The 19,797-nt window shown below is 51.1% G+C and overlaps 2 protein-coding genes across 7 annotated transcripts; both read right to left on the reverse strand.

The window, feature by feature from the left end:
- Positions 1 to 725: 725 nt before the first annotated feature.
- Positions 726 to 4,852, reverse strand: LOC130679752 (adhesion G protein-coupled receptor E3-like). Its single transcript, XM_057489194.1, has 4 exons — positions 4,821 to 4,852; positions 2,871 to 3,126; positions 2,407 to 2,642; positions 726 to 963 (listed from the first exon to the last, which is right to left on the reverse strand). Exons 1-4 carry the CDS (start codon positions 4,850 to 4,852, stop codon positions 741 to 743), a joined length of 747 nt encoding a protein of 248 aa, XP_057345177.1. The 3' UTR covers positions 726 to 740.
- A 6,390-nt stretch (positions 4,853 to 11,242) lies between these two features.
- LOC118909593 (cyclin-dependent kinase 20) lies at positions 11,243 to 18,277 on the reverse strand. 6 transcript variants are annotated; one of them, XM_036880272.2, is made up of 8 exons: positions 17,844 to 18,269; positions 17,363 to 17,476; positions 15,194 to 15,382; positions 14,902 to 15,023; positions 14,665 to 14,727; positions 13,494 to 13,617; positions 13,005 to 13,160; positions 11,243 to 11,812 (listed from the first exon to the last, which is right to left on the reverse strand). In XM_036880272.2, the coding sequence occupies exons 1-8, from the start codon at positions 17,916 to 17,918 to the stop codon at positions 11,615 to 11,617; spliced, it is 1,041 nt and encodes a 346-aa protein (XP_036736167.2). In that variant the 5' UTR covers positions 17,919 to 18,269; the 3' UTR covers positions 11,243 to 11,614. The 6 variants fall into 6 exon arrangements, with proteins under 6 accessions (XP_036736167.2, XP_057346199.1, XP_057346197.1 ...); XM_057490216.1 differs by having other exon boundaries at positions 15,172 to 15,382; positions 16,105 to 17,476; positions 17,844 to 17,878; XM_057490214.1 differs by having other exon boundaries at positions 15,172 to 15,382; positions 15,869 to 17,476; positions 17,844 to 17,878.
- Positions 18,278 to 19,797: the final 1,520 nt, after the last annotated feature.

Consider the following 19,797-nt stretch of genomic DNA (forward strand, 5'->3'; position numbering starts at 1 on the left):
CTGCTTATGAAAAGTGTTTTCTGTAAGGTTGAAGGCACTGGGGGGAGGGGTGAGCACGTCAGACACTGCTTTTTATCTTACATTTTCTACCTTCTCAACAAGTAAAATCTAAAAGGGCATGCACCAAACACAAGATAAGATAAGTTGGTCAGGGATGGTAGGGCAGCATGGGGAATACAGTGAATAATTCTGTACCTTCTTACACATTGATGGGCAGTGACTACACTAGAGGGGGTGAGGATTTAATAATATGGGTAACTGTCGAACCACTGTGTTGCATGTTTGAAACAAACATAAGATTGTTTATCAATGATACTTTCATAAAAAAGGGCAGGCACCATGTCACACAAAGTGGTTGCTCCACATGTGTAGGGGTAAGTGGATGGTCAAGTGCAGGGGTCAAAGTGAGCAGAGACACAGTGAGCACAAGTAGAGGAAGACCTTTCAGGACAGGGAAGTGCCTTTGGGTGAGTCCAGGAGTGAACCAAGTGTGAGTCAGTCTAGGGCGTCACCTGTTGCCTACCCAGCTTGTCCAGGGTGCTAGACATGAGCTTTCTTGTGGAGCAGTTAGTGAAGTGCTCTGGGGGCAATGTGTGACCTTACCACACTATTTGGAGACCTCAGAAGTGGCCCTGCTGGAAAGTGTGAACTTCTCAGATTCAGCTCCTCTTTTCCTGGCCACTTGAAACCATTTCCTGTATTGCGCCCAGGCCTGCAGGCCAAGCATGGCCTGGATTGGCTCACTGAGAGGGGTGAGGATGAAAGACCCCAGGGTGGGAGGCAGACAGTGGTACCTGCTGGCGGAGGAGGCGGCACACCAGGAAGACGAAGGCGCCCTGCCTGCTGCTGCTGATGGTGAAGAGGTGGGCCATGACGTGGGCAGCTGCCCCCACCTGCAGGAGGCCCAGACACCACGTGCATCCCAAGATGAAGAGCTGAGCTGATGCTTTATGTGTCAGCATCCTGGGTAGGAGAGAGAGACAGAAAGAGATTCAAGAATATTGGCTTCTGTGGGTAAAGAATTGACAAATATATCCTTCTCCTCTCAAAGTTTCCTTCTGCCTCCTTTATTATTATTATCATGGCTTTTTTTTGTAAGATGCATAACCTAAGACCTATCCTCTTAGTACATTTTAGTTTACAATATTTGTTAGCTATTGACACTATGCTGTACATCAGGTCTCCTGAACTTAGTTATGGTCTTTTAACTTTATTATTCATTTAAAAATTTAAATTGAAATACAGTTGATATACAATATGATATTGGTCTCGGGTGTACAACATGGTGGTTTGACAATTATATACATTAAGAAATGCTCACCACAGTAAGTGTAATTACCTTCTGTCACCATACAGAGATATATTTTGTAAGAAAAAAGAACCCTGACAATTTATGTTTTTGGACAAAGAATGAATATCTCCTCTGTGTCAGGATCTGTTCTTGGCTATGAAGACCCAGTTGCAATTAAAACATATTCATCTCTGTCCTCAGCGAGATCCTAGCTAAGTGGGAAGGTGTGGGTAAAACTGCAATATTTCCAGAATCTCTCACTGGGCCTTAGTGCATGTCCGTATCAACAGGTGTCTCCAAGGGATGGAGAGAAGTAGGCCATCTCCATGTCAGCAGGTGATTACAAGGGGGAGCAGGGCATAACCGGAATGGAGAGGTTGGGTGGGACCCTTTTTTGCAACTGGGTCACGAGAGACAAGGGAGAGCAGAAGTGGACGGCTGCTTGTGGGCAATACACGGTTCTCCCACTTTCTCTCTCCCTTTGACTGATTTCAATTTCAAAGATGATTTGCCCTCGACTGGGAACAGATTCTCCCCCACCCCAGGCCGGCCCCCAAGTGACAGGTCAACAGACAATAGAAAACAATCAAGATGATGAGATTTATAACCAAATCATGAGGAGGTTTGAGAACATGCAGCAGGATCCATAACCCCATCTGGGATGTCGAAGAAGCAGCCAGTTGGGAAGGGTTCCCTGAAAGCAGTGAATTGTGTTTCAGCTGAGCTATGAAGGTAAAGTACAGGTAGAAAAGGTGAAAAATTTTGGTTCATGAAAGATGAGTAAAAAAAAAGCAGACCATTAAGCCTGACACACTACTTAGGGCTCATGTGCATCACGTAATTTAATCACAAGCCAGGCAGCTGAGGCTTAGGAAACAATCAGTATCTGAAGGTCACCTGATCTGAAGGCCCAAGGCAGCATTGGATTTGATCCTCAGTGAGGGGGATTGTGAGTGAGGTAAGAAGTGTGAGGACCACGGGGACAGTCAGATGCATCCATCAGGAATAATCAAAGGAGAAAGCTACGAAGACAAGGATGTGTCAACTGCAGCCCATGGACCAAGGCAGGCTGCCGCCTGATTTTGAAAATGTGTTCTCCTGGAATTTGCATTTACCGGGTGGGTGTTCCATAAAGCTGCGGCCTGGATGCTGCAGAAATGGCCACGATCACAGCCGGGACCCCATAGCCCACAGGGAACACAAGCCACTTCATGAAGCTGCTCACGCTGGAGTAGCTGACCACCGTCAGGTTGCGTGCCGTGAGGAGGAGGTGCAGACCCGCCAGCAGCATCCAGGTGAAGGAGGCCAGGTAGAGATAGTGTAAGGCCCCCGCGATGATGGCGCACAGCACCTGGGGGAGGAGTAAGGGCTCACCAGGAGGGACTGGCAGGGTGGAGTCTGTTCCCTGGGTTTCCATACCTTACCATCGGGGAGAACTCTGATACGCATGAAGGAGTTGTCAGAGTGGGTGGGTCTGCAGTTTGCGTGCTCGGTGTGAAAATGGCTACTCACTCCACCAACCTCCGCCAGGACCCACTGTATTAAGGCACCCAGTGCAGCATGGAGACAGTGTCAGTACCTTGGTCTCAGTCCGGTCAATGGCCGTGAGGAAGAGCAGGTGGGCCAGGAAGAGGCAGAGGGAGAGATGCAGGTGCAGGGAGGTGCTGGTGCTCTGGATGGCTTTGCACAGCAGGAAGGTGAGGGCCGCCAGGAAGAGGCACAGCAGAGACAGGCTCAGCCCCGCATAGGTGATCACAGTCAGCACGGGATCCTCCTCCTGCAACCCAGCGAAGAGGACATCACAGTCACACTGTATGCTTTTTAAAGTATACAGACTAGAATGGCAAAATGTAAAAATACTGAAAGCACCACTGTTGGCAAAAGGAAGCAGAACTCTCATACACTGCTGTGTGAGACTGTAAGAGGCAGCAATTATTTTGGAATAGAGCTTGGCATTTTTAAAATAAAGTTATGCATACACTTGCTGTATGACCCAGCAATTCCATTTCTGGGTATTTATCCAAGAGAAATCAAAACAAATGCCCACAAAAAGAATGCTTAAGAATGTTCACAACTTCTTTCTTCAGAATAGCCCAAACTGGGAACAAAGCAAATGCCCATTAACTGTTGAACAGATAAACAATTTGTGGGTTAGTCATACATTGGTATGCTATATAGCAATAAAAAGGAATAGTTCATTCAATAACATGTGAGAATCTCATAGACATTATGTTGAGCAAAAGAAAACAGACGCAGAAGAGAATGATGCTACTCTGAGTGATTCTAGAACAGTCTAAAGTAAACCATAGTGAGAAAAATCAGATCTGTGGTTTCCTGAGTGTGGGAATGGCATCATTGTCTGAGGTGCTAATGAGGGAGTTTCTTGGGTTAGCGCAAGATTCTGTATTTCAGTCAAAGTTGTAGTTACAGGGGGTTTATAATTGTCAAAACTCATGAAATATATACTTATAATCTGATTTTTATTGCAAATATATTTTACCCCAATAGAGTCAATTAAAAAAACGAATTACTTGAGGGCCTGAGGACGAGAAGGGAAGTAGAGTTCCTGTAAACTGCTCTTCTCCTCAGTGGTGCCTGCATGATAGGGTAGTCCTGCAAAACACCAAGCCTTTCAGCCCATAAACATTGTATCCAAATCCTGAGATTTGTGCATCACTAAGCCTATTAGGTTTACACGTTGCTTTCCAGAAGTGATACTCCATTTTAAGCACCATTTCCTACCCATCCCAGTTACTTGAGGCTACCTTCCCAAGTATTTGTGATCAGCTAGAAAAAATAATCACTTAACAAAATAATAGTGTTCCTGGGCTGGGAAAAGTAACATGGACCACAGAAGCACATGCATATCTGTCTCTCTTGCTCACCTTCCTTCCATCTCTCCCCATTGCTAATGATTCATTCCAAATCCTGGTAATTATTACATTTTAAGAGAAACCCTTGGTTGAAAGAAAAAGTCTATTTTGATATTGAAGATGGTGGCCCAAAGTTTGTGCACGCACACATGCACACACATGATCGTCTCTTCTTGGAAATAATCCAAATGCCACAAATACAACAAACCCAAACATCATGTCTAATATCTATGAAACTAAATAATATTGGAAGAGATGATGCAGTCAGAGATTTATTGGAGGTGCACCAATTGCTCTAAAGTTTGGTTTAAATTGGTTTTCCACTGGCGTAAAGACTCAGAAGAGTTGAATCTAAGTGTGTAATTACACAGAGAAACCATATTTTCAGGGACAATTTTGGTTCTGGCTGTGGAGAACAACACAGATTTTTGCCATGAGAGCTCCCCACGACATTCATTCTGCTTTTGGATGTTATAAATTCACACAAAAACTGACATCTTGTAATATACCTCTGAACATGTTTTAACACAAATATTGTGGAAATAACTCTAGGAGAAACCATTTGCTTTGATGATTTGTAACCAAAAGGAATGGACACAGGATCTGTATGAAAATAATGTAAGAAAAAAAGAAAATTTTAAGTGATGAATACTCACTGAAGGATCAGCACAGAGCAGATGAAAGTCATGGCATTACTGACAGAGAATCAAATGATGTTAGAAAGCACCTGCCTTTTTAGGCAAGAAGTAAGAGCAGAGATGCAAAACCTTTGGGGAGGTTTCGTGAAATTGTGCACTAGAAAAACTCAGTAAGTAAATGGAAGGAAAAAACCCTATAGTAATGAAGGCAAAATTTAGGGTGGTCATATTGGACCCTGATTGAAACACAGCTTAAGGGACATAGAGAATAGGAATGAAAAAAAAAATGAGCAAAATTACGTTAACCTAAGGAAAGAGCTTAAAAGGAATCCTAGGAGAAAAAATATAGGAGCTACACAAAAGAGAGCCACAACATGTAAAACTGGAGTCTTTTCCTTCATTTACAATGACGAAAAAAAAGTTAAAGAAGGGAGCAAGCACTGAAATAAATAGATTTCAAGACAAAATTTTTGAAAATAAAAGTTGAATTTGCTCACTTAAAGGGAACAGCTTGCGTGCATGGGCAGCGGGAATGGCCAAGAATGGTTCTATACTTACCAAAACTTCAAAATGTCAAGGAATCCATTAGGCAGCTACAGAAGTGTGCTGACATGTGGCAATATCCATCAAAATTACAGCTGCAAATTTGACCCAGCAATATTATTGCAACATCTTAGAAACAAAAGATTGAAAAGAAAATGTTTATCATTAGAGACACATTGTTAAGGTGTGAAACATCTGTAGAGTGGAAAGCTATGTAGATGTAACAACGAGTGAGGAAGGTCTTTACCTGCTGGTATAGAATCTCTCAAATCAGGAATAGACTCAGAAACATTGAAAATAGACTGGTGGCTGCCATAGGGGATGGGGCTGGAGGGGTGGGTGAAATAGGTGAAATCATAAAATTAGTCACAGAGATGGACGTACAGCACAGGGACTGTAACTGATAACATTGTACCCTTTGTGTGGTGACACGGTAATACACTCATCATGGTGAGCATTTCATGACATGTGTAATTGTCAAGTCATCATGTTGTATACCTGAAACCAATGTAATATTGTATGCTAACTATATTTCAATAAAAAACATTTTAAGTGAAAAAATGTGTACCAGTGAATATGACATGCAATGGCTTTAGTGAAAATACAATTATATATTATGTGTCTTTGCTTGTTTATGCATTAAACATCTCTAAAAGGGCTCAGAAAAAACTTGAGATTTCTTCTAAGAAGAAACCTGATTGATGCCGGGTTTCTTGTTCGCAGAGTCGACGAATGAATTTTGCAAACACTCAAGGTAGGAGAGAGCAAGGCAGAGGCTTTTATTTATGAAGTGAGAGGACAGAGCTCCCGACTCAGGCCAGTAGGAGGCGAGAGAGTCCAGGGTGGTGTGTTGTCTGGGGATTTATAGGTGGTTGAGAGGCAAAGGGCTAGGGATGCACACCTGCTAGATGGTCCCAAAATGTTTATCTTTGAAGAGACAGTAAGTTTCTTATCAGTCCTCTGGGTTATTTACAAGAAATTTACTGCTCTGATTTCCTTGCAGGATAGCTTCCTGGTCTGGGAGCGTATCAATCAAGACTGCCTGCTTTGCTCCCAAGGTGGGCTGAGTTATTTTGTCTGTTTGTTAAAAGAGTATGTTAACAAACTTACTTCTTAATGTAAGATAAATTCTAGCTGAAATAAGCAGGCGAAGAGAGACAACAAAGGGCTAGGTAGTTTATTTGAACGCAAATTCCCGGGCGATGTTCCCCGGTCTGGCTATCACAGGCCGGGGGAAGTCACACTCAGCAGGGCAGGCAGTGAGTTTTTAAAGAAGGTAGGGGGAGGCAGAGCTTAGATTTACAGCGGTGCGAGGATTGGCTAGCCTAAGGCACATTTTTCAGGTTGGGAGGGGGCAGCAGCCGAGGACTTTGACACGTTATCAGTGTCTGCCGTGCTCCCCCCTCCCCCCAGTGCCTTCAACCTTACACTTAACTAATTGGGTTTTAAAATGCAGTCTTATCTTGCACAACTTCATGAATATGCTAAAAACCACTGAATTATACGTGTTAAATGGGTAAATTTATGGTATGTAAATTATCTCAACCCTATTGATAAACAACTGATTAAGGTAAGTCTACCCGCTGTCAACTACATATGGTGAAAAAAAGTCTGTCAATACTTTCTTTAGGCAAAAATAGAACAGTTAATAAAATGATTATAATTCTTCCAAAATGCACACTCAAAAAGTGGAAAAAGATGGAAAAGTGTTAATCCATGACCAGATTATCTGCAGATGAAGCAATCAGAGGAAATATTTATGGATAGATTTTAATTCTCCCTTCACCATCTACCTGGATAGTATATGTGCTGAAAGAGCTGGGAAAATTGCACAGAAATAAGCATGCATTTTGACAATGAAACCAGTGGTATAATGTTTAAAGACTGTACTTAAAATAGATCAAATCATATAATGTATTTTTCAACTTTTCAAGATTAATTGCATTTTTAAAATTTCTAAGCAGTGTTTAGTTTATCCCATATGATTTATATAACATAAAATGCCAGCAATTAATTTCATAAAAATAAGGTATGGACAATTTTTATATACTGATATGCTTATCATTCATATATATATATAAATAAAAGAATGTTTTTAATTTTTATAAGTAACATGTTACAAAGATAGTTTACCCAGCTAAATCACAAAACCATTAACTCAAGATATCGAAATTACATTTTATTAATAAAGCAAGTAAAAACTGATTTATCAATCCTCACATAGAACTGCAGATGAAGCTAAAAAAACTAGGCCTATTTTTAAAACAAAATACATCAAATGTAGAGGCTTTGGGTCTATCGTCTAGGATTGTCATACTTCTTCCCATATACAAATGCAAAGCTTGCAAAGGCTTTTATATTCCTATAGATCACCTGTAATAATCCTGTTTATTAAAAAATATCCATTTGCAAACATTTACAGTGGATGACGGTCGACATTATGTCCTTTCTTTTGCTACATTTCAGCACTTCCTTAGCCCCATTCTAAGCACCGATATATAATTTCAAAACTCGGTCTTTTTAAATGCATAGTTATTTCTTTTTCTTGGTTTCAGTTATATACATTCCTGATAAACTGAATACTTACTTCCCTTATAAAAATATATCAAAACACAGAGATGCTTGAGGTTGCTTCAGTGTTCAAGTTTGCTTGTTCTTTTTTCCAGCTTTTCTTCAGTTGTCCTAAATAGGACTTGTTTTATAAATACACGACACTGCTACCAAATCAGGTTTAGACGCATTGCCCCAGCAGGAAAGCATTTAATCTTTTCTCCAAAACAAGGGGCTGTAGGTACTCCTGCCTTGCTGGTGGTGAAACTGTACTTTCCCGGTGTAATCCCTCGCGCAAGTTCCCTGGGACACCAGGCAGACGACGCGGGCTTAACCTTGTTGCTCTGTCCATGGGTTAAAAATATCTTTTAAGCTTCCGTGTAGAAGATAAAACGCTTTGTTGTGTCTCCCACTGCTGAGTCAGTATACAGTGGGACCTACAGACTTAAGTCTTGTAATATTTTAATTGAGTAACTGCAGTGAGCTCATCTCTATTGGAGATTTCCTTTCCAGGGCAGGTTCTGGAACGGAGTCTGGGGCCCTTCGCCGCCGCTGCCGCTCCCGGTTCCACGCGCAGGGGCACCTCAGCCCCCCTCCCTCCCAGCCCCGCCCCTCCGCCCGCCCCCACTCCCCAGCTCTCGCTGCGGCTCCGCCAGACCAGTGCAAATAAAACTCTTATCATTCGTATTTACATGTTTATTTTTGTATCAGTGAAAAGTTGACCTCTCTGACTTCCTACTGTATTTGCCTCCTTTGCTGCTTTAACATTTGGGCCGAAAAGGGGGGAAAAAAGGGCTTCTGTCCAGCCCTTCATTCTTGCATAAAGGCTTGTTGATTGATCATCAAAAGGAAATGTGTTTCCAATTTGAGATTTCTGCAAATAGCGCCCTACTTAAAGCTCTCCTTCTCCGGGAGGTACAGAGATATGCGCGGAAGTAAGGATTGCCTTCTCAAGGAGTTTTAGGACCTCCGTGACCAGACCTAGGCGGCGAGAGTCCACTAACCAAGGACACAGAGTTCCTCAGCCCTCCGCAGACACTCCCTGCGGCCCGGGGGTCTGCAGCCCGCAGCCACTCCCTAACCTGCGCCTCCTTCCCCACCTCCTTCCCTAGCATAATAAAAGTAAAATTGCTTGTCAGGCTAAGCATCATAGTGCCATAGGTCAGAGTCAAGATGAGTGTGACTCATGGTCAAGATCAGGGCCAGCATCAGGGTGAGAATCCATTAGAGGATCAGCGAGAAGGCGAAGGTCAGAGTAAGGATAATGGTCATGACTACGATGAGGGAAGATCAAGAGTTGGATTCATGTTGAATGTCCAGGTCTGGGTAGCATTCAGGGTCAGGGTGAGGATGAGGTTGATGTTCAGGAATAGGGTCAGTGTCACATGCAGAGTCAGGATCAATGTGAGCATGTTTGTGGTCAAGGTCAGTTCAAAGTCAAGGTGGAGGCTGGTTTCCACTGCTGCTCTCTCTCATTAGGCCAACCTGCATAATCCAGGATCTCTTCCCATTGCGAGGTCAGTACTCCCCTTACGCACATCTACAAAGTCCCTGTGGCTACATGAAACACACTCATAGGTTAGGACAAGGACATCTTTAGGGGGATACTATTCTACCTGCCCACATGGTCTTGAAGTCAAGGCCAGGTTCAAGGTTAAGTATGAGGATGGGTCAAGATTAGGGCAATGATCAGGCTGAGGATGAAGGTTAGCACAATGATGAAGGTCAATGTCAGTGTGAAATCCAATGCCCAGGTTGGGTTCAAGATCAACTTCAAGGCTGAGATGGGTGGTGCAAACAGTGACAGCCAAGTGAGGGGCAGGATCTGCCTGTGGGTCAGAGTCAGGGTGAGGAAGAGGCAGTGGCCAATGCAGTGTTATTCAAGAATAACAGGGAGTGAGTGGGTCAGGGTCAGGTTCAATGTCAAGTTGATGTGTCTGGGTCAAGTCTCAGGTCATGCTCAGGGTCACGGTGAAATTGAGATCTGTATCAATGTCAGTGTCAAGATCAGGCCTGTGTTCAGGGTCAGGTTTGGGGAAGACTCATTTCAATTTCAGCTTCAATGTATTTCAAGGTCAAGTTTAAGATAAAGGTGAAAATTCAGTCTAGAGGCAGAGTGAGGCTGAGGGTCAGAATCAGACTGCAGGTGGTGTCTCATTCCTGACAGTGTTCTGGGTCATCCTCAGTGTGAGAAGAATCACTGTCAAAAGATACGTCAATGTCAGGGTGAGTGTAAAGGTCATGTTACTGGTGAGCATCAGAATGAAGGTCATGAAGAGCATCATGTGGATTGGTATTGATGGGTCAGTGTCAAGACTGAGGTGAGGGTCAGAGGGTAAGGGTCAGGATCAAAGCCAAGATCAAGGTCAGGTATAGGTGGTTAAGGGTCTGACAAAGAATTAGGTGATAATGAGTGTATACATCATGGTCAAGGTCAAATCCAAGGTTGGGGCAGGTGATGAGTAAGGGTCAGGTTAAATGCAAGATTTACTTCGGGTGTCAGGTTCAGTCTAAGGCTCAAGGTCAAGATGAGGGTCCTTTAAAATCTCTTGTGGGTGGGGATGGCTGAAGGTTAGGATGTCATTTCCGAAGGTTAGGCTCACATTTCTGTGGGGGTGAGAGCTACCCAAAATTGAGCAAGCCTGGGACTTACAGTCTCCAGAGGATGTGGCTGGAGAAACAGGGAGAGACCAGATACCTTAGGACATCTCTGAAGACATACCAGGCAGTCAGATTTCTCCCTGAAAGCGATGTTTTATTTTGTTTTGTATTCCCAGGGGCGTGGGGGGCAGTGACTGTGGCAGCGTTAGCCACTTTGGTCCCCAGTGCTTACCGAAGTTTATCCACACGAAAAACAAAATGAGTATTTGAAGAAAAAAGGATTGCTAGAAAGTCTCTGGCCTATTTTTTGTGCCTCCCTGATCCAATCCCACGGTCTTGCTTGTTGCAGCCCCGAGGTCAGTCCTCGTGTCCTGTCCCCGGCTTTCTCTGTCACTTCTGTGTCGGCTGCTTCCCCTGAGCTTAGTCACCTCCGTGTGCACTTTAGAATCGGCTGACCCGGTTACCATGAGGACCAGGAGCCAGCTGAGACTGAACTGAGGTTTCCTGGATTAACGGGTGAGCTCCAGGACGGCCTGTCCCACGTGCGGGACCCTGAGTACTGCCACCTCCCCTCCAAACGGGGACTGTCATGTGAAGTCCCGGGAAGCCCCCGGGGCCAGAGCAGCTATGAACAGGGCCACTCTCCCAGTGGCCACAGAGAACCCAGGCCTGGAGACTGTGTCACCTCAGCTACTTCCTGCGACGGGAATAAGACAGGAGCAGATACCAGGCAGAACCACCGGGGGTTTTCTCACAACAAATCTCAAAAATGAACTAGTTTAATGTCTCTGAACCAAACCACACCTCCCCTCCCACGTGAATTTCGGACACCAGGACATGCCACCCCCCACGCTCCCCCAGGATGTCCAGGACCAGGAAGGCAGCCCGTGAGGAACTGGCCCCACGGACCGTGCGGCAGAGCCCGCTGTCTCTCTGACGGTAAGTCCGGAGCAAACAGGAGGCCGAGAGCAGGGACTGCAGGCCTCTGCTGGGGCTGGGCCTCCCGGTCACCCGCCTGCCCACGGTGGCCATGGGAGGCTGTGGGAGGTCATCGGGCTGCAGCGGCGGACGAGAGGCCCAGGCCCTGCGGCTGCGGCCAGTGGGGCTGGTCCGGCATCTCAGCCCTCGGGGATGAAGGGCCGAATCAGCTCTGGGTCCAACAGTGACTCCTCAAGAGGCCGGTCCACGTTGAAGTCACGGCCGTGGGAGGGCCCCGGGTGTGCCTCAGGGGTAGAACCTCTGGGGCGCTGAGGAATCAGTAGCTCCGAGGGGTGGTCAGGCAGGGGCGCTGTGAAGAAGTACGGGTGCAGGAGGGCCTGGGGGCGGCAAGCAAAGGGCAGCAGGAGACAAGTGACCTCCCGGTCCCAGCTCCGCTCACTGTGCCAAGGAGGGACGCAGAGGCTGCCCCACAGAGGCCCTCCTCCTCATCCCCTGCCGCCCACTGGACTCCCATCTGGCGCTCAGTGTCTGGGCAGTGCTCCCGAGGAGGGGAGGCAGCAGGGACCTGGCAAAGGCCCCCTCAGGGCATCCTCCCACCCCGTGGGCTGGGGCCAGGAGCGGCTGAGGGGAGCCCAGGGCGGGGGGACAATGAGCCCCAGGGAAGGGAGCGCACACACCAGCTGCAGTGGTGCAGGAGCTGGGCAGGGGCAGAAGGGCACAGGCCCTGGGATGTAGAGGGGCCCTGGGGCCAAGCAGAGTAAGGAAGGCGGGACAGGAGCTGGCAAGACCCCGGTAACAACCCCATGTGCGTGACGCTCCCAAGCATGTGACGCCTGTGGGCCACAGGGCCTGGCTTCTCCTCTGAGGTATGGCGGGCCTGCCAGGGAGGGGCACCAAATGGCCAGGAGAAGTGGACTCAAGCAGCGCGCAGGCAGCAGGGGGCCGGGAAGGGGTCGGATGCCCCAGCGGTGGGGGCGCTGCTGACATGGGAACTCCCAGGGGCGAGCGTAAACCCACTCCGCTCGAGCTGAGGGCAGAGGGGGATGGCAGCCACAAGGCCAGGGGCCAGGGGCGCCTGAGGGAGGCGCAGACACCATCGGCCTGCAGCCCGTAGTGCGCCCCCACCTTTCCCGCCGCAGTCTCCCCCCTAGGTCCCCTCTGCAGGCCTCGGTCAGTGCTTCCGTGTGCTTGAACCTACCTCCCCAGGATCCCTGATGACGCCGCAGGCCAGCCCACCCATCCCTCCCCCACCTGAGTGCCCACAGCCTGGATGCCCGGCCTCCCTACAGGACGAGCCCCCACAGGGACTGGACAGGCCAAGAACGATGACCTGACATGCCTGGTGCTCAGCAAACATTGGAGGGACCAAGGAGCCAGTCACCAAACCCAGATGTGAGGGGGTCATGCCTTCTAGGCAACCCCCGCCCACCCGCAGCCCCACCCTGGGCTCATGGAAGGCACCCCAGCATCCACAGGCTCCTGGCCCAGCCCACCCCAGGTCATGAGGGACCCCCCACCTGTGGGTAACTGGGCCACCAGCAGGGAGAGCCAGGCCATGGAGTACCCTACCTGGGAGGCTGCGATGCGCTGGCGTGGAGGGTACCGGAGGAAGTGCCCCAGCAGGTCCAAGGCCTGAGGGGGGGCATCAGGCAGCAGCTCCCCGAGGGGCATGGGTGCCTGATCCTTGAAAGAGATCTTGTTGTAGTCGGGCAGCTCTGTAATCTCCTGGGGACAGAGGCGCACCGAGCTGGCACCTGGCCACCAGCTCCCCCAGCCCAGCAGCTTAAGCCCCCCACCTGCTACTGCTCACTCACAGCCCCCCATCATGTGCCCCCCAAGCCCTTGGGTCATCATGACCCACTCAGTCCTTCAGCCCCAGCCTGGGGAGAACAGCATGTGTGCTGGGGGGGAGGGAGGAGCCTCTGGTAACCAGAGGAGGGGTATGTGGGGGCCGGGAGGCATGGGGCCACAAGAGAAGGTGCAGGAGGGGTGTCACTAGCTGTTGGGGGACAAAGGGTACCTGCCCCCAACCCTCCCAACAGCAGACCCCCTGCAAACCGGCCACACTTGACGGCTGGGGGTGCCCAAGATGCGAATAACACAGCACAGCTGATCGATGTCGTTCTCCCCTGGGAAAAGGGGGGACCCGTTCAACAACTCCCCCAGGATGCAGCCCACGGCCCTGCAGAGAGACACCCCACACAGTTCAGAGACTCCACCTCGGACATGGGGCTTCCCCACCATCATCCCCTCCCCCACGGACACAGGGCTTTCCCACCATCATCCCCTCCACCATGGACACGGGGCTCCCCATACATTAATCCCCTCTACCATGGACACAGGGCTCTCCATACATTCATCCCCTCCACCACAGACACAGGTCTCCCCATACATTCATCCCCTCCACCACGGACACGGGGCTCCCACACCATCATCCCCTCCACCACGGACACAGGGCTCCCATACCATCATCCCCTCCACCACGGACACGGGGCTCCCATACCATCATCCCCTCCACCACGGACATGGGGCTCCCCACATCAGCTCCATCACCTTACATTACGGGCATACATCTTCTCACACAGCCCCTACAAAGGTCCCCACAAGGCCAAGGCACCCCACAGAGCAGCAGACACCCATAATCAGGGAATCAAACAGTGTAAAGACCTCCTGCCTAGAACCCAGAGCATATCCTCCTCCAAGCAGCATGGAGGCCTCGCCTCCAAAACACACAGCAGCCCCAAAGCAGCTCGGAGACTCCTGGGAGCACGGCCTCTGGGACACACAGCCACCTCCTCACGTTCCTCACATCAGGATGCAGCCCCTGAAACAGCTCCCGAATCTCACACTCTTAGGCATATCCAGCCATCCTACCCCAAGGACAGGCGCGGACACCCAGGCCCTGGACAGCTCAGGGGCGTTCCATCTGGGACGTCATCCCGTGCGCACTAGCTTCGTGCTCCATGCCTTGAGCCTCAGGCCACCTCCCCCACCCCAGCCCAGAAGCTTCCACTCCAGTCTCACCTGATCCCCATCCAGCTCAAGACTGTCACAGGCAGGAACACTGGCCCTGAACTCCCCAGAGACACCCAAACTGAGGAAAACACCCGGAGCAATTTAGAGCTCACAGCAGGAAAACACCTCCACACAGACGAGCGGCCTCAAAGCCCAGGAGACAACTGTGACCCCATAACCCACACTCCCCTTGGCCCACCCTCAGGAATCTCACCACAGGTCGACTCCCTGGTCATACTGGCAGGCCCCATACAGGAGCTCGGGGGCTCGGTACCACCTGTGAGGAACAGGGGGCATGCTCATAGCCAGGTCACCAGCCTGACAGAAGGCTGCCCTGGAAGGTCACCCAGGCCCCACACCAGCCCCATGGGGTCCAGAAGCATCTCCTCCGCAGTGAGAGGGTCGGGGCCTGTCACTTGCCAGGCCCTGTCTGGGAACTGGCCCTCCCTACCTGGTGGCCACCTGGTGTGTGTAGAGGCAGCTGCCATCTGGGGAGAGGACCCGGGCCAGGCCAAAGTCTGCTATCTTGAGCTGGCCCGAGGCACTGATGAGCAGGTTGGCTGGTTTCAAGTCCTGTGGGCACCAAAGGAAGCATCAGCACCCCTAGAGGCCCCAGAGGGCCTCGGCTTGAAAAGTATGTCAAGCTGAGCACCCAGCTCAGCCCAGGCCCCACCCTCTCCAGGACCCAGCCACAGGCCCCGACCCCTCTGACCATACTTACTCCAGCCCATGCTAGGACTGACCCGATGCACGATGTTGTGGGAGTGGCAGAAGGCAACGCCCCTGAGCAGCATTTGCAGGTAGCTCTTGACCTGGGCCTGGACCAGCGGCCCCTGGGCGTGGCGCAGCACCTCGGCCAGATCTGACAGCATGAACTCGAAGGCCAGCACAAGGCACGCGCCATGTGGGAACACAGCCTTTAGCTGCACCACCTGCAGGCAGGCTCCCTGTCAGCCTCCGCGCTCACACGACTCAGACTCCCCCTGCGACCCCCAGGCCTCACGCTAACAGGACCAGGCAGGCAGGGGGGGTGACACGAGATGTGAGCTCGGTCCCAGGGAGCTCAGAGTGCTCTTGCTGCTCTGCTCTCATGAGAAAAGGGGGGTCCCCTCCCTAACACCCAACTTATGTTCAGGGGAAAGGAGACCTAGGGCATGCCACTTAGGGCAGCGCCTGGTTCCCCACTCAGCTGACGAACTGGCAAATCACCTGGACAGTCCCCCACACGCATGTACAGGCCTCCCCCATTTCCTCTAGGGCCCATTAAGTCCCAGCACCGAGAGGGCATGGGGCCAGCTGACACAGCACAGGAGGGCCCACGGGCCAGAGGGGCCAGGCCACCCTCAGCGTAGTGAGCAGGAGCAAGGCCTGCAGGTCCCGAGGGGCCTCAGGGAGCTCAGTGCACAGGGGAGACATGCCTGATAGATGAGGAACAAGTCAGCGCACAGGTCCAGATTTTGAGGAGGACAGGAGAATGGGTGGGTGGGGCTGGTTCTAGGAGGAGCTCCAGGCAGAGGGGCAGCAAGCACGATGAGGGTGCAGGGAGGGGGCTGGAGGGACGGAAGCCTGTGGGCCCCCGGGGAAAGGACGCCTGCTCTTCTGCGCTCCAGAGCCTAGACGGTGCTCGGCAGAGAGAGACGCTTAAGAAGCACACCGGGTGAATGGAGAGAGGCTGGAGGCAGGCAGAAGCGGACCCTCAGTGTGAAGAGAAGCCACTGGGGCATTTCAGGCAGGGGCGCGGACGACCTCATCCACACAGCACTTCTGGCAGTGGCGCGGGCAAAGCCCTGGGGAGGTGGCTGCAGCTCTTCTGCTGAGAGGTGGTGGTGGCCTGCGCAGGGTCAACTCTGGAGTGTTCCTGAGATAGAAACTGCTGATCCGCAGGACTTGGGCCCACGACCCCAGCCCCCTCCCAGGCCCTCCACCTCTTCCACATGACGGCTGTCTGCAGCCCTCTGACTCTCCTTGAATAGCAGGAATGGTACTATTACTGGTTTTCTGACGATGGGCTTATGGTCATTTTTCAGATCACAACATACACCTACATCCAGAAAATGCACACAATCGTAAAAAAAGAAAAGAAAAGAAGCAAAGTCCTATTACCTACAATAGATTTTACAGTATATTCTCCCAGACTTCACAACAGACATGGCATACAAAGACACACACACAAAACCAGGGGACACGGGCTTTTGTCACCCAATACATCATGGATGTCTCCAGAGAATGACAAACTCACCAGGGCAGGACATGACCCATCCTTGTGACTCCCCAGGGCTGAGAATACCACGGGGAGCAAGGAGGCTGGGGGCAGGTCTCCCTCCTCCTGCGCCCAGAGCCACTTTCAGTCCCCCCTCAGCACGAGCCACGCCAGGTGTGCCCTGTGGCCTGTCCACCTTCCCTGGCACACTGATATTCTCAAGAACCAGGCTGAGGCCAGTGCCCAGCACAGGGTAGGGTCTACGGGAAGCCCCGAGGTCGGCTTCTGGACTCCTCAATCAGACCTGGGCCAAAGGGTCCACGACCCAGTGCCAGTGAGGTTGCGGCTGAGTCTCCCCCCCGGCCCCAGGAGGGAGACCCTGAAACCTGCCTCGTGAGGCGGTGAACTCAGAATGGCAGTGCAGGGTAACAGGTAACTCAGCCTGCGGAACCTGACAGGAGGGCCACAGGAGGTGGTTGCTACTACTGTTAGAAATCACTGAATGTTACAGAAGAAAAAGAGTAAGTTAGTGACTAAGTGAATGGATGAGTAAATGAAAAAATGAGTTTGTGAATGCGAGAGGGAAGAAGTGAGGAACGCAATAACTGGTGAATGAGGGGGGCCAGGAGGACGAGGAAGGGCACTAAGTGACCGGATAAACTGGAGGGCGTGCAGGAGGGAGGACGAGCCTCCAGAGCCCAGCCTCACTCACATACGGACTGTCCTCCATCTCCTGCAGGGCCTTGATCTCCCGCAGGGCCTGACTGGAGATGCCATCCCCCAGCCGCCGCAGAGCCACCTTCTTGAGAGCAACGATCTCCCCAGTCTGCGCGGGAAAGAACACAGACACTGCCACCCATCCCGGCCGGCAAATATGCTAAGACGAGAAAGGCCCCATCTGGATGGGATGCAGAGGTCTGAGGCCGTCGAGGGGGTGGGAAGCACCCCCCACCCCGTTCTGGAGGGAAAGAAGGTCCAGCCTGGGACCCAGCTGTCGCAGCACTTGGCAAACAGCTCACACACTCTCACGCCAAGCTGCTGGGGGACCCTTGCAGGATAACCACCGCCTGAACCATCCTCCACTGAAGGGGTCAAAGGTGGCGGGTTGCGGGGAGGCAGACGTCAGGGGGCCAAGGTGGGTTACCCAAACGGTGGGCCCCAGACTGGGGGGAATGGACCCGTGGCCCGCTCACCTCCACATGCTTGGCCTTGAAGACGATGCCGTGCGCACCCTCTCCGATGCGGCCCAGGATGCAGTACTGGTCCATGGCGTGGCACCGCCAGAGACCCCTCCCCTCCCACGCCCGACGCGGCTGCCTAGCAACGGGGGTAAGGGGGCCCGTCTGGCTCCGGGCTGGGCGGCTGTGCGCAGCTGGGGCCCGTGTCTGGGCCTCGCCTCCGCCCTCCGCTGGGCCCCTGCGGTCACGCTGCGGGGCGCTTCATTCGGCAAGGGCTCGCCGCCAGGACGGCGCCAGCGCAGGAGCCAAGCGATAACGGCTGCCGGAGCCCCTCCGCGCGCCGCCGCAGCGCACGCCACGAGCGTCGCCAAGGCACGCAGAGGAGGCGGAGCTGTGCAAACCGGGAGCGGGGAGCGGGCGGGAGTGCACCGCCCGGGGCGTGGCCACGTAGCCAACGGACCGGGCTTCGCAGCGGGGTAGGGAGAGGCTGCACGGCCATCCGGGGCAGAACCGAATGGTGGGGCGGGGACACACGGCTAGGGGGCGGGGCACGGGGCGGGGCAGAGGGCGGGAGAGCGCCGCTGGGAGCCTGACCGCGGGAGCGGCGCCGCCAAGGGCGGGGCTTCCGGGGACTGGGTGTCTCCCCCGGCAGGCGGGAATGTACTTAATGCCACTGAACTGTATACTTAAAAAGGTTCAAATAGTAAACTAAACTTTGATTTTACCACAATAAAAAAGTGTTATTTTCTTTGGTGTCGTTGTTGTGCCTGTCCCGAGCAATGAATATAGGGCTGGGAGTTTGCAGAACCCTTGGATTTATGGGTGGCTTGCTTTTTCCCTCTTCAATACAGGTTTTTGATGAAGGGAAGCTCTTGAATCAAATATATCATTGTTCCCGTATGGCAAGTGCTTTTTATATTTGGTTTGAGAGCTCTTTGCCTACCCCAAGTCTTGTTAAAAGACAATATTGAGTGTTAGCCATGCATCAGTTGCTCAAGGCTGGTGGTGAGAACCGTTAACCAGCCAAGTGGCCTCCATGTCTTTCCGCAGGACATTTTTTTAAATGCTCGAACGTTTGGCTACATCAGAGCTACACGTTCTGCTCTGAAAATATTCTCACTTTCCATCACATCCCATTCTTTTTCAGCTGTGATTCTGTCTCTCTGATAGATTCGAAAAGGGGCTAGCTCCTTCCTGATTGTGCTATTTGGTGAGTGGACACCCCCGTCCACTCCCAGAACCCTAGGCCTGACCTTGGGATTCTTCCCTGAGGGAGCTGCCCCCACACACTTCCCAGTCAGACACCCAGTGTGATGATCCGGCTGAGCCATGGGCAGTTCCCTGTCCCCTCCCAGCTCATGGCTGGAATCTTGCCAACACAAATACATCCCTGCAAGGCCACTGGCAAGAGCTCTAAATATTGGAAAGAAATGTACATGTGGACAGAGGGGGAAAGCCGAGCTAACTCAGAGCGGTCCATGCAGCTGAGTTCCATGCAGCCATCACTGCATCTGGGCTGGTGGGCAGTGATGACCAAAAAGAGGACACGTTTTGTTACTTGCTACACTTAGCATGCTGACACTCTTATAAAATGAATGTTATGTGTAGAAATATACGGAAAATCTGGAAGAACAATGCAAACCTTTATCCCTGGGACTGCAACTGGAAGCGCAGGCATTGGGGACTGGGAGAGGGAAAGATAGGCTTCACTCTAACTTTACGCCATTTTTAAATCCATGTGGGATTATTGTTGGTTTTAACTTTGTGTGTTTTTTTCCCCCCTGTAATTTTTCTAATGAAACTCATAAAACAAAACTGAGATAAGGAGGATGGGTTTTTGCCTCTGATGCGTCCTTATCCCCAGGCCCAGTTCTCTAGGGACATGTGACAGGTCCCATAAGGTGGAGCTGAACGGCTTGGAGAGCACGACTCAATGCCCACCGTGTCCAGGGTGGTGCTGGGCACAGGC

This window comes from Manis pentadactyla, chromosome 12 (genome assembly GCF_030020395.1).
Source record: "Manis pentadactyla isolate mManPen7 chromosome 12, mManPen7.hap1, whole genome shotgun sequence".
Taxonomy (NCBI): Eukaryota; Metazoa; Chordata; class Mammalia; order Pholidota; family Manidae; genus Manis; species Manis pentadactyla.